Source organism: Coenobita brevimanus, chromosome 112, assembly GCF_032717465.1.
Source record: "Coenobita brevimanus isolate Jiangsu-jjx chromosome 112, ASM3271746v2, whole genome shotgun sequence".
Taxonomy (NCBI): Eukaryota; Metazoa; Arthropoda; class Malacostraca; order Decapoda; family Coenobitidae; genus Coenobita; species Coenobita brevimanus.
The window spans coordinates 419,535-432,937 of record NC_137065.1 but is presented as its reverse complement, the minus strand read 5'-3'; the positions used below and the strand labels follow the sequence as shown (position 1 = coordinate 432,937).

The 13,403-nt window shown below is 42.8% G+C and overlaps 1 protein-coding gene across 1 annotated transcript in view; it reads right to left on the bottom strand.

The window, feature by feature from the left end:
• LOC145418032 (uncharacterized) overlaps nt 1-13,403 on the bottom strand; it is a 42,309-nt gene that overhangs the window by 28,521 nt on the left and 385 nt on the right. Inside the window, exons 2-8 of the mRNA XM_080286565.1 lie at nt 11,591-12,009; nt 10,798-10,937; nt 7,248-7,369; nt 6,732-6,935; nt 2,316-2,578; nt 935-1,021; nt 163-350 (exon numbers count right to left, since the gene is read on the bottom strand). Of these exons, the coding sequence (XP_080142691.1) occupies nt 163-350; nt 935-1,021; nt 2,316-2,578; nt 6,732-6,935; nt 7,248-7,369; nt 10,798-10,937; nt 11,591-12,009 (1,423 nt within the window). The remainder of the gene's footprint in view (nt 1-162; nt 351-934; nt 1,022-2,315; nt 2,579-6,731; nt 6,936-7,247; nt 7,370-10,797; nt 10,938-11,590; nt 12,010-13,403) is intronic.

Genomic DNA, 13,403 nt, shown 5'->3' with positions numbered 1-13,403 from the left:
GGACTGGGTGTCATGGAGGTTATTTGTTCATAGCCACCTGCTCGCAAATCAAGGCATCTGGCTATAGATGGAGAGAGATAATATATACTGTATCATAGACAGTTTCTGAAAATATTCTATACATACAAGCAACAAAAATGTAAAAACTTTAATTATACTTACGCATGCCCTTCACCCTGAAAGACCCACTTGTTTGAGCCAATGCCCTCAAGTTTGGAGAACCCATAATAGGCACAGGTATTTAAGTGAATGAGGAACAACATGTACAGAACTGTGCGCACCACTCGCACAGCATGTGGTGAGGAGAGCACAGTGTCTAGGCGGTTCCAGAATTCCCAGAAGGTGTGAATCTGTTGGGGGAAAAAGTAAAGTGGAGGATTTATCCTAATTTACCAGTGAAACATCCATCCATTCATCATCCAATCTTATGTTGCCCCATGAGGAAAGTAGGAGCCTGGGGCTAGCCATGCTGGTCCGGGCATTTACAATGAGAGTGACCAGCCTACCCCATCCTTGAGTGGCATTATGTGAGCAATAAACCCCAACCAACCCTTAGATATAAACCTGCACAGGTTCAATCCAACTGGGGCACCTTAATTACCCACTAAACAACCAGGCACCATAGTTTGGTTGTATGGTTACCACCCAGCATAGTAAATGATTTCCTCATGTACAGGAAACCATTTGGCTTGTCACTTGGTGTAGAGTCACCCATAAGCAGAAGCAAGAGGAAAGAATGAAGGAAAGAAAAACGGGAGAGGGAGTGTAAAGTCACCCATAGGCAGAAGGAAGAGGAAAAAATGAAGGAAAGAAAGACAGAAGAGAAAGGACGGAAGAAAGGAAAGGGCAGACCCAAAGCATCTGATTCTGATAATGATGATGACAATACTGATATTCAGGCAAATGTGTCTACAAAAACAAATGAAGAACATACCTTGGCAAGCCTGGGCAGCCTAAAGGCAGAGATGGGTCCAAACTTGAGGTACAGAAGGTCAAGGGGAAGGAGTGCCCCAAGGTCATACTGAAAAATAAATAAAAAAAATACAGTAAGACCTCACTATAATGGACTAACTGGGGCCCAAACCATTCCAAAAAATGGGAAATTCCGATAAAAGCGATATCCGGACTTCCCCCTGCTAACCTGGACTTTTTCCAATATATCAGACATTAGTCCAGATCGTATGAACAGTTTTTAAACCGTTTTGACTACCATTGCGCTACTGTACTGTGTTATAACTTCACTACATTTATCAAACGGTATGATATATACTGTATTATAATACTGTACTGTGCACTGATAAACATGTCATTTATTTACCTTACTGTGGTGAACAGAGCTGAAGTGGTCAGGCAGTCTGGACTGCTTCTGGCTTTATCGGACTTTCTCCAATATGTAGGAATTTAGTCCAGTAGCTCCTCAAGTCCGATTAAAGTGAATTCCAGTCTATTGAAATCTGTTATATTGAGGTTTTGCTGTACAGTACTGTAAAATAATATTTCATTTATCTGATTCATGCTTCACTGCCCATCTGGAAGAACACTAAAACTCATAGCAATCCTATACTTCTTTAACCCATTCAGTGCTGAAGCCTTTGTCAGCTTTTGTGCCTAGATTGCTACTGGTCTGGGCAGCAACACTGCCTAGAATGCCGGCCATTTTCAACTTCCTTTTTTTCCATGAACAGACTTGAAAAGTGGTCAGAATAAGCCTAGTGATAGTAAAACTGTTCAATTTGGCCGTTTTTCGCCTGAAAACAGGTGTTTTGGTCTAGCACACCCAGTTTTGCATCAGATGGCTACTTTCAGCTACCACCAGTGGCTGATGTGGATAGGTAGTGCATTTTGGTGTTGGGTAGGTGGATGCATGGAGTATTTGTAGTAGGGAAATGCAACCTGGTGTATGTAATGCAGCTCCAGTTAAAACTATGATGATGGGAAGTTGGGGTTCTGTGCTAATTTTATGTTTTTCACATTTTTTATTATATTGGTATAAGGCATGGGAGGGGAGGAGGGATGTCCATCATCCCATTTTCTGTCACACACTAAGGGCAGGCTCAAACAGTTTTGTGCAAATGTGAGAAAAACCGTGTCCGTATGTATATAAAATCAGCAATTTAGGTACTAAGAGTTAGTCCGTCTACATATGGACTCAGCAATTTTGACACTGTTGGTTTGTCCATATACATACGAACATGGCATAGAACAGCTGAAGTTTAACCTGACCTTGATATTTGCTCTTTGCAGCTCTCTCTCTCTTATTGATCCCTACTCCACTCCTAAATACTTTCCCAGAACTCACTCTCTCTAAGACCTACCCTAAACTTAGCTGACTTCACGTAATGTTTGCGCATGAGCGATCCTGACTTGATCCAAAACCCATTGTCCAAGTACATGACCCTGGGCTTGAAGATGACCAGATCGATGAGATACACAAAGTCGGCAAGGTAGTCAACAGCAAACCACCAGGCAAGGTTGTGTTCGGTCTGGTACTCTGAGAACACAGTTCGCAGCGGGATGACCCAAGCATTGTAAGTGTACACCACAGTTACCACCAGGAGCCACCAGATGTATAGATGACCTGAAAAAATAAGTAAATAAATAAAATTGACAGTTTACATCAGATGTTACTTGAGATGTTGGAATGAGATGTCTTTACGTGGTGGTACCAATATAACTGGATGGTGTAGCTGCCCAGTTATAAAAACATCCCTCAACTTCAGCCTCCAGTCCACCAAATTCATGTTTCAGTTGAACCTTGGGTCACAAAAACCACAAAATGTAAGTCAGTGTGTGGGGTTAACAGAAGAGATCAAGGATGAAACGCACAGGAAAGTGGAATATGACAGTGAAACGGGCTGTAAAAGAGAACACAGTGCACAGTGGGATGCCCCAGGTGTTGTATGTCTACAGCACTGCGACCAGTATGAGCCACCGAATGTACAGATGACCTGACATCAAGAAATTAAGTCAGCTATAGCAAATGAAAGGAGCAGGAATTGAAAAGTACTGAGTCATACACTGGACACTCCTGCAATTCTCTCATTCTGGGGCTCCAGGGCACAACAAATGGGCAGCGTGGGACGGGAGCATATATGAATGATTCAGAACATCTTAAACTATAGCTAGTATAGCTTTAAGTACAGTGATTATTCATCATCACCATCATCCGGACCTCCTTTCCCACCTTAGGGCAGGGCGAGGAGTTGGAATGTCCAGACTGCCCAATCCAATGGGCCACATTTCCATTCACTCATCATTCAAGCCCCCGGAAGCCTGGCTCTATCTGATATGCCAAAAACATATTCTGTCGCTTCACATACACATATCCAACAGAGTCAATCCGGACGCTGTCACATTAACAAGAGGTGCCAAATCCCTGATCATGCACTTCTTCTCACAACATTCATCCACCCAATTCGATTTCTTGTCAGTCTCCTAGCCTCATCGACTTCCATATCTCTCTTCCTCACACACTCGTCCACCATATCCCTCCACCTTCTCCTTGGCCTACCTTGCCTCCTTCCTCCTTCAAATTCGCTCAGATATACCTTTTTTCACCACTCTATTGTCATCTATTCTCTCCACACGACCATACCATCTCAGTAATGTCTTTTCGATTCTGGTGTCCACAGACTTCCTCAATCCACATCTTTCACGAATCGTATTATTTCGTATCCTATCCACCCTCTGTACTCCACATACATTCCTCAGCAGTCCCATCTCCACTGCTCTTACTCCTGACTTTTCATTTTCATGCCACACCACAGTCTCACATCCATATGTTAAAGTTGGCACTAACACTCCTTCATGTAAACCTCATGCATCTGCAACACTCAAGCCTCTGTTTCTTATCAAGGCCTTCATAGCACCACCTACTTTCCTTCCTCACGTCACTCTACTTTCGTTTGCTCAATTTCCTTTCTTTTCTATCAGTGTACCCAGGTATTTGAACTCTCTCACCAGTTCCAGTCTCTCTCCATTCACTGTAACATCACACTGGGAGTCATCTTCTCTCTCAGTAACCATCACTTTACTCTTTTCTACATTTACTCACAAGGCACGACACTCACAGACACTAGCAAAACTCTGCACTAATCTAACAAGTTCTTGTGCAGTATTTGCAAGTAGCACTGCATCACCAGCATACAGCAAATTTGAGAGATTCCATCCATCACTATTCCTTACCAACACCATTTCCTTCTCCACTGATCACATTTTTACTTCTCTCATCACCCCATCCACATATACAGTATGTTGAACAACCATTGGAACATCACACAACCTTGTTGCATGCCCACAATGATCATGAACCATTCACTTAGATGCCTATTTACCTTTACACATGCTTCACTACCATTATAAAAACTCCTGACAGCACCTAGCAGCTTACCATCTACACCATATATGTACAAAACATTCCACAATCCTTCTCTGTAAACTTTGTTGTATGCTTTTTCCAGATCCATGAATGCTATAAACACCTTATGGTCCTCCTCACAAGCCTTCACTATCTGTCTTACCACAAATATTTGATCCACACATCCTCTACCACTCCAAAAGCCACCCTGTTCATCACTCACTAGGACTTCTGATATCTCTCTTACTTTCTCTATAATAATTCTTCCATATACCTTCCCTACCACACTTAATAAACTTATGCCATGATAATTCTTGCACTCACTTCTCTCACCCTTATTTTTGCACAAGGGTACAATCACAGCCTTTTTCCACTCTGCTGGCACAGTTTCACTCATCCATGCCTTCTTACATGTCTACAAGCACTTCATTCCACTCTCTCCACTAGCCTTAATCATCTCGGCACACACCTCACCAACCCCGGTTGCTTTCCCATTCACAGCATTCTTGACCTGTGTGAGTGTCATGTTTCCTGGATCTGCATTCCTTCTCTTCACACCCCGAAAACCAATCATGTTTACAGCCTCTCTGCTCTTTCTATTCACATTCATCAGGCTTTCAAACTATTCTCTCCATCTGGTCCTTATGTCATCCCTATAGGCTAATAATCTACCACTTACAGCCTTCACACTTTCACATTTCTTTCAGCTGTCACTTATACATTTCCGCACCTTTTTCCAGAATAACTTCCTACTTTCAGAGTAATTTGCATTCACTTTTCTCCTTAGATCATCATTTACCTCCTCCTTTTTCCTCCTCACTAGTCTCTTTACATGCTTCATGTTCTCAATAAATTCAGTTCTTATTTCAAATGAACCCCTGTCCTGTAACCTCTCTAGCCACTTCTTCCTCTTTTCCTCTACTGCTCTCTTAACTTCTTCATCCCATCATGCTGTACCTTTCTTCTTTGTTGTTACTCCTGCCACATCACACACCATTTTAGCTTTCAGGCAATCCCTGTAAGCATTCCACAGGCTGTCCAGATCCATATCATTCCAATTCACTGATTCTAACTCCTCCTCTACTTTGGTCTTGTATTCATCTGCCATTTCTTTGATCCTCAGCTTCTCAAATTTCAGTCTTTCTCCTTGACTGCTCCTCTCTCTCCTGGTCCACCTCACTCCTCTTAGCCTGATCTTGTATACCACAATCTATGATCTGACAGACTTCCACGTCATCAACTCACGGCTCTCATATCTGCAATCATTCCCAGCATCGACCTCTCTATGAGCACCTAATCAATCAGGCTCCTTTCAACGCGATCCCTGTTCCCTCTATACTATGTATATTTATGTGCATCTTTATTTTTTAAATAAGAGTTACAAATGCACAACCTCCTTTCCTGACACATATCCCTCAGTTGCTTCCCATTATCATTTTCTCCTGGAACTCCATTACCCCATTATGTCATCCTCAGGACCAGTGCCTACTCCTCCATTCATATCCCCCATTACGATCACTTTATAGCTCCTGAGCATTTCACTCACTGCTTCCTCCTGCTCATCCCAAAACCTGTCTTTCTCTCTCTCACTTGTCACCACACAGTGCATACGCTACAATCACCGCCACTGTCACCTCAAATTTGAACCTGACATACTGTACATACACCTCGAGCTGACATATTTGTAATCTCTCATTACACTCTGCCACACCTCATTCACCAACAAAGCAACTCTCTTCCTCACCCATTCATTCCCGATCTTACACATTTCACACCCTCCCACTCCTCCACTTAACACCCTTTCATCTTTGTTTCACACAAGGCTATCATAGCATATCTCACACTCTTGAACACATTTACCACTTCCCCCCTCTTGCTCTCCTCATTCACACCTCTCACATTCCACATGGCCATACAAATCTGCCCATCTGGCTGGGACCCTGGGCAGGTATTGGGCCCTCCAAGGCTCTCCAAAACATTTGCCATGATTAAGTGACTATATGGTTATATGGCTGCCACCCAATGCAGTAAATGGTTTCCTGGGTACAGGAAACTATCTGGCTTGCTACTCAGTGTAGAGACCATATGACATCCCTACACTGAGTGAGTGGATGATGGGCGCCTCCATCTACCACTGTTTTAAGTCTTAAAAGATTCTGAAAGATATACTGGAGGCATCTTAAATCGTACCATGTGATACAAAGGAAAAGTCTACTTAATCTAGAGTTCCCAGGAACAAGGAATGGGCAAAGTGGGATGGAAGCATGCATATGTAAACTGGCCCAGAGGCATTAAAATATGCCAACTGATACATGGGAGAATCACTGAAATATAATAAACAACACACCACAAAATCCTTTGAGTACACACTTACTCTGTGGCTCCATGGCACTGGGAATGGGCAATGTGGGAGGGCAACATGCATGGGTGAATCGTCGCATAAGCCTTGCCCGCCTGCTGGTCACCCCCACAAGACCCCCGCCATCACACCACGACTGACATGATACTTCCCCGTCCTCGTCGCCCCCACGTGACTCCAGCCTCTGACGTCCATCATCTTTCTTTGCAACATCTTCCTCTGCAAAGGAAGGCAGTGGTCAAATGACTAGAAAAGTATTCTGTCTACTTATCTTTAATCTATCTATTTACAGCCAGAAACTTAAATCCCAGATGGAGTGGCCATAACAACCTACCTCCATGTCATCCTGTCCCCAGTCATCAAACTTCTCTCCCTTCAACTCACACTACCCTCACTAATATGTCTCTACTATCCCTTCTCTCCATTTCATGAACATTCTCACCCTCCTCTTAGCCCCTTGCACCTCATTTACATACAGTCTCCTAGTCAATCTCTCATTCTCCATCCTCTCCACATTGCCTGATGACGAACCATTATCTGAGGGCTGACTATCGGGTGAGGGAGGGCGGGTGATGTGTGCCTTCACCCGTGTGGCTCGATCACTGAAGGCCGATACCAGATTGTGGATACGCTCAGTAATGTAACTGCTTGCCCTGGAGAAGTAAGAGGAATAAAATATAGGTAACAGAATGTATGATAAAACAGTGTATATCTAAAACAAGTTATAATAAAACAGTAACAGGCAATCACCTACATGATCACACTCCAGTGCATTTAACCCTCTCTTAACTGAACTTATCTTTAAACATAAACAAACTGTTCCCCTGCCACAACAACTCAATCTTGCTCCTCTATGTGAGGGAAAAATCACCAGTGTATCAACACTTTTAAAAAATGGTTTTCTCTTTTTTCATATCTTCTGTTACATAAACTCAACATGAAACCCACATAATCAACCTTGACCCATTTCCTCCTGTAAAGTACGGCTACCATTTGTTTTCATCACTTCTTTATAATACAATCAAAGACAACACTAATCACAGGTGGAAGAATATCTCAAAGCCTAAGTATGAAAAAGATGATCAATGACAATCAATCCTGTTCCACAGTATTATTAATCCTACAAAAACATATTCTGCAAGTCTATAATTGTACATAAAAGGGACTGAATGGTACAGCACCAGTAGTTGTGGCCCCATGCTCATCTGTATGCGAATCTGGTGGATTGCAGGTATAAGATGCCCCTTTCAAGCAGTTCACCATCCTCTTCTGAGGGACAGGGTAGTAGCTGACAGATGCTTGTACAGTCAGTCTTCGAGTAACACAGACGATATGGACTGGACTAGGACCATGGTACTCAAACCCACATCACTCAAACAATATGTTTGCATGCATATCAATACAATGTAGTCTAGCCACTTTCCAAAACTCACTTTTACATCTTCTTATTATTTTGCCCCACATAAATTACCCCCTACTTATGCCCACCATCAGATAAAACATTGAAAATGACATAACTGTATTGTAATTATCTACATGAATGGTAATAAAATAGCATTAACAAAAACAAAATGGTAAATACAAATGACAGTGATGCTACAATTCCAGCTGTTTTCTTATAAAACAGCTCTCAAGGAAAATAATATTAGTACAGTATTAGACACAACTCAGGTGACATGTAGAGGTGTATGGTATGCAGGAGGACTGCTGGGCCTTGGGAGCAGGCTGTGAAGCCTATGCCCAGAGTAGGACACATTAAAAAATAATAATAATAATTAAAAAAAAAAGTGATTACCATTTAATCTCGATAAAAAATTTTTGGTGAACATACAAAATATACAGTACCTACTTGGCAATACTGTGTTACAGAAAGCCGCCTGAATGCCCCCAATAGCATGGTTATTACCAGTCTCACTGACTGGACATGACATCAACAAACCAAAGAAACTCAAATGTATACAACTTAAAACCACAAATAACAGTCAAAGCCTAAATGTAGTCACTGAAAGCTAACTGGGAGGCTTTGCCCCTCTGACCCCCCTATGATTATAATCTACCTCTAAGCGTGTAAATTAAAATAAAATATGCATTAGGCAAAACTTATGCCAAAACAGTACTATGCATTAAGAATGTTTGTTAATCATGGTGCATTTGGCAATCAAACAACCATGTATACAGCAAATCTTCATATACATCACAGAGAAGATATTCAATAAACTATGATACACGTTAGCAAAACAGCGCTTGGTGATTAAATAAGAATGCTTCATATTTTGTAAAATCTAAGATATGAAAAACAATTATGGAACCTCCTATTTATGAACATTTTTAAAAAACAACATTTTAAAGAAGTCCACTACATACACTAATCTATAAAAAAATAACAAAGGATCCTGTCAACACTTCATTCCAACAGGAAAACTGGAAATACTGCACCACTATTGTACAAAATAAATAGCATGAATCAGGTTGGGTACCTGAGTGCTGTTGATGCTTGCCTCCTCAACACTCTCCCCCAACTCCCCACCCCCAATGTTGTTGTTGTCACTGTTGAAATGCTGCTGCTCCTGCACTTCCTTCTTCAACATCTAAGTTGAATCCTTCAAAGTCCAGGGCTGAAACAATGGCGTTGGCCTAATCGTTGGAGGTGGATGTGCCCGGATGTAAGCTGGCCAATCATGGCAAGTCTGGCGGGGGACGCCACTGAGCAAGATTTTCAAATTGCGTCACCAGGCCAGCTGACAATTCCCACATAAGCTCGAGATTTTCCCCGTGTTGATTATGACCTGTCATACTATGATGACTGTGTCAGAACAAAAATGTGTTACTCAACTGCCTGTTACTCGAAGACTAACTGTATTATTAAGCAGTGAAGACATCCTGCTATACAGTAATCCCTTTAACATCCGGATGCTGAATAACCGGACACCCCACTACCCGGACATTTTGGGCCCGGGCCTTTGAAACCCCAAAATGGCCCAAAAAAGTAAAAAATAAAAAATAAATAAATAAATAAAAAATTAAATCCGATTTTTTTCACCCATAATTTGAACTTGGCGTGCGGCACCAAACATTTGTGTTTACTCACGGTCCCTTCCGTCCTCCCCTCCCCAGTTACCGCCTAACTACCATCCTGACTAGACACTCATCACAATGGATGCTGCAGGTACTCATTTTTGTGAAGAAACAGTGAATAAATTGCAATACCAGACCACTAGACCACATGGGAATTTACAGTGTTGTGCAGCATTAAGAAATTAGAATTTAGAGTGAAAAGGATTAAGTGCCGAGTGCAAACTCAATGCTGGAACTGGCGTGGCGCAATTAAGAACAGAATGTGCAGCGTTAAACAATTATAACTCACACTGCAAAGGGTTGAGTGCAGTACAACACTGGATTACTGTATGTGCTTCAAGAGCATTTTCGCCACTGTCAGAGCCTTAGAGGAGGCGGGTTAATTTTCGTAACGGCCCTGTACACTGCTAAATATTTTCCATACTCACCTCCAGTACATAACATATCTCCCAAATAACGAAACTCTTCCACACCAGCAAGTTCAATCCTTTCGCGCCTGGCAATCTCCACATGCTCTCCCCAACACACCGCACACATGAAATTAGCATTATCTCACAGTCTGCCTCTAATACCATTACAGCTCTTATGCACCCACTTACCACAAACACTCCACAAGATGGAATTACTTCCCATGCCCTTGTAGCAAATTCCACATGGCCACTCTCCCTCTTCTTTGACAGCACTGCCACCAGCCCTAGATACCATCACTTTTGTCTTATCTGCATTTACTCTTAAGTCCTTGCACCCCATACCTTCTCTCCATTTCCTAGATCCATAAAAGTCAAACAACAATCACTGCCAAGAATACCGGTACTCAATGCCAAAGACTGATATGATGAATAAAACCAGGTGGTACTATCTGGTTATACAAACATCCCTCAGTTCCCTCCCTATCCCCTAAAGAGAGAAGGTGTTCCGCAGGAAAAAGGCAACTTCAGTCTGCAGCCTACTGGGTTCACATCCAGATGAGTCAGGGCCACAATAAAAGCAACAATGCAATACTCACAAGTCAGTGGTGGTGGTGTGTGGAGGTACCAAGTGCTTGTTGTAATTGTTGATTTTGTGCTGTAGGGTGTTGTTGGAGGTGTGGGTACCAACACTGATGGCTGGCACTGTACCACTTCCTGCCCATTGCTTCTTGCTGTCCTGTGATATATAACAACACTCATCACTTAAACGATCATCAACCTATTCTTTTTCCCACCTAAGGATAGGGTGAGAGAAGGTCTGGAAAACAAGGGATGATGAGCACAAATGAGGGAGAACCATCAATAACATGTTCCATGAAATGAGTCACAAACTCTTTTAAATATTACTCAAGCCCACGGAATCCTTGCTCCACCTTACTTGCACAACCTTCTGCACTATTTGGGGGAGGTAGTTTTTATAGATAACAGCAAGAAATTTAACTCAGCAGAAATGGAGTTGAACTGGAGGAAAGGAGATAAAATGGAACTTTATGAAGAAAAATGATGAAACCCATTTTGTTACTTATGTGGCTGAATTTTAAGGATGACAATCGTACGATAGTGGTTGATGATGACGATGACAATAATGATTAGGATGATGATAAATGTTGAATGCTGAAACCCATGCTATCACCTGTTGCAGATGAGTTTCAAAGATTGACATGATGATGATGATGATGATAATTAGCAAATAATATCTAAATCCATGATATTACCTGTGCAGTTGAGTTCTGTATGCTAACATCTGTAGGAGTGGTGATGGTGGTGGTGGTGTTGGTGGTGACAACAATGATGATGATAATGAAAGAGTGCTGGAACACACTTTATTACCTGTGAAGCTGAGTTCTGAAGGCTGACATTTGTAGTGGTGCTGATGGTGGTGGAGTGAGGGCAGCTGATGGGCTCCTCGGTATCCAGGGAACAGCTGGGCCACAGTGGAACATTCTTTTTGTCCTTATCTTTATCCTGACTTTTAATACCTTGATCGCCTTTCCCACGCTCTCTTTTCCACTTTGGGAGACGCAGTGGAGGGCAAGGTCCCCCCACAATCTCATTTCCCTCACCATCCTGGCAGTTATTTGAGGGTTCTGTAGGTGAGCTGGTGTGTGGGAGGGTGGGCAAGGGAGTAACTCGGACATGGCGGCGGCGGGGGAGGTGAGGACTGGAACGCGGTCGGGAGTTTGGTGTGGCTAAGTGGCTTGTGGACTCAACCTGGGCCAACGGAGCCACACGCCCACACCCCAAAACTCCTCCTGGTAATAGAAATACTTGTTAAATATTATTTCTGTCTGATGCTTTGTCTGCTATAATCATTTTAATAGTTAACTTTGTGTAGTACAGCAATCCTTCAATTATCAGGTGTAACAGAGCCATCAGCATGTCTGGATATGGATGATGTCCGGATACGGAACAATACCATTCAAACCCTACCTGTATGTACAGTACCCCTCCTATTTTGGCGGTGTTCTTCAGCCTTTCAGTTATTCAGACATCAAAACACACATGGTAATATCTGATACAATGCTGGCCACTAACAAAACAATGCATAACAAACATAAATCCACACACAAAAAAAAATCAATGAAGATGAAGGTTGCAAAAAGAATTTTAACAGCTACAGTATTGTACTGTACTTACCACCCAGTGAACGATGGACAGGCATTGTAAACCACTAGACCGCAGAGTAGCTGAGGTACAGTAATCCCGTGTGGTCTATTGGCTAACACAATCACTTAACAAATGTAGGAAAACCCCTCCTCCTCCACCCCCAATGGAGGTGGGCAATGAGTGGACATGTGCAGTACCCACCACTGAACACAGCATTGCCATGTCTCAATCAGCCGGCCCCACGACTCTGACTGTTCGGTTAGGACGTGGATGGCCATTTCTGCTCAGCTGGTGGGTTAGGGTCTGTTACCCACAGGTGGCCTGAGAGGCCAGCCGGCCACCCAACCAATCTTTTAATTTTGTAGACCACCCAACTGGCCATGTCGGAAACACTATGTTCGGATTCATAAATCACGGCTAAGTGGCCGTCAGACTGCTGCCAATCTTAAATCACTGTTAAGTCACGAAAATCGCAGACCTAGGCACCCAAGTGGGCCTTTTCTGAGGAGAACTGTAAACCGCGGCATTCAAACTGAAAATCGAGACACAACAACCAATCACCACGCGTCCCTGGTGGCAAGTGTGCATACTAATGCCGCCACGTTGTTGTTGATCTTGTCCCGCCAGTCTGTACACTACCGACCATCGCCGTGGAGTACGAGAGTTACCTGCCTTTTTTGTGCAACTTCCCCCTGCCTCCTACCTGCCATGGCCCCTCCCGACCCCCCAGTGAACAGCTCTAAGCAGTATGGCATCAAGAAGCCGCCACTGTTGTCGTACAGTCAACGTTTGGAGCTCATTCGTCGTGTTGAGAAGGGAGAGAAGTTTTCAAAGCTGGCGAAAGAGTTTTGAAAGAACGAGTGCTGAGAGGTTCTAATTTCTTCCCAACATCACCCCACTCCATTCACTTAAGCAATTTCGTCATAGGATTACGGTGAGATCCCTTAACATTGCTTATTTCTGTTTAATACATGCACTGAATATTCCTAAATTTGTATGTCTGTGTTTGATGGTGCCTAGATAGGCATAGGCAGTG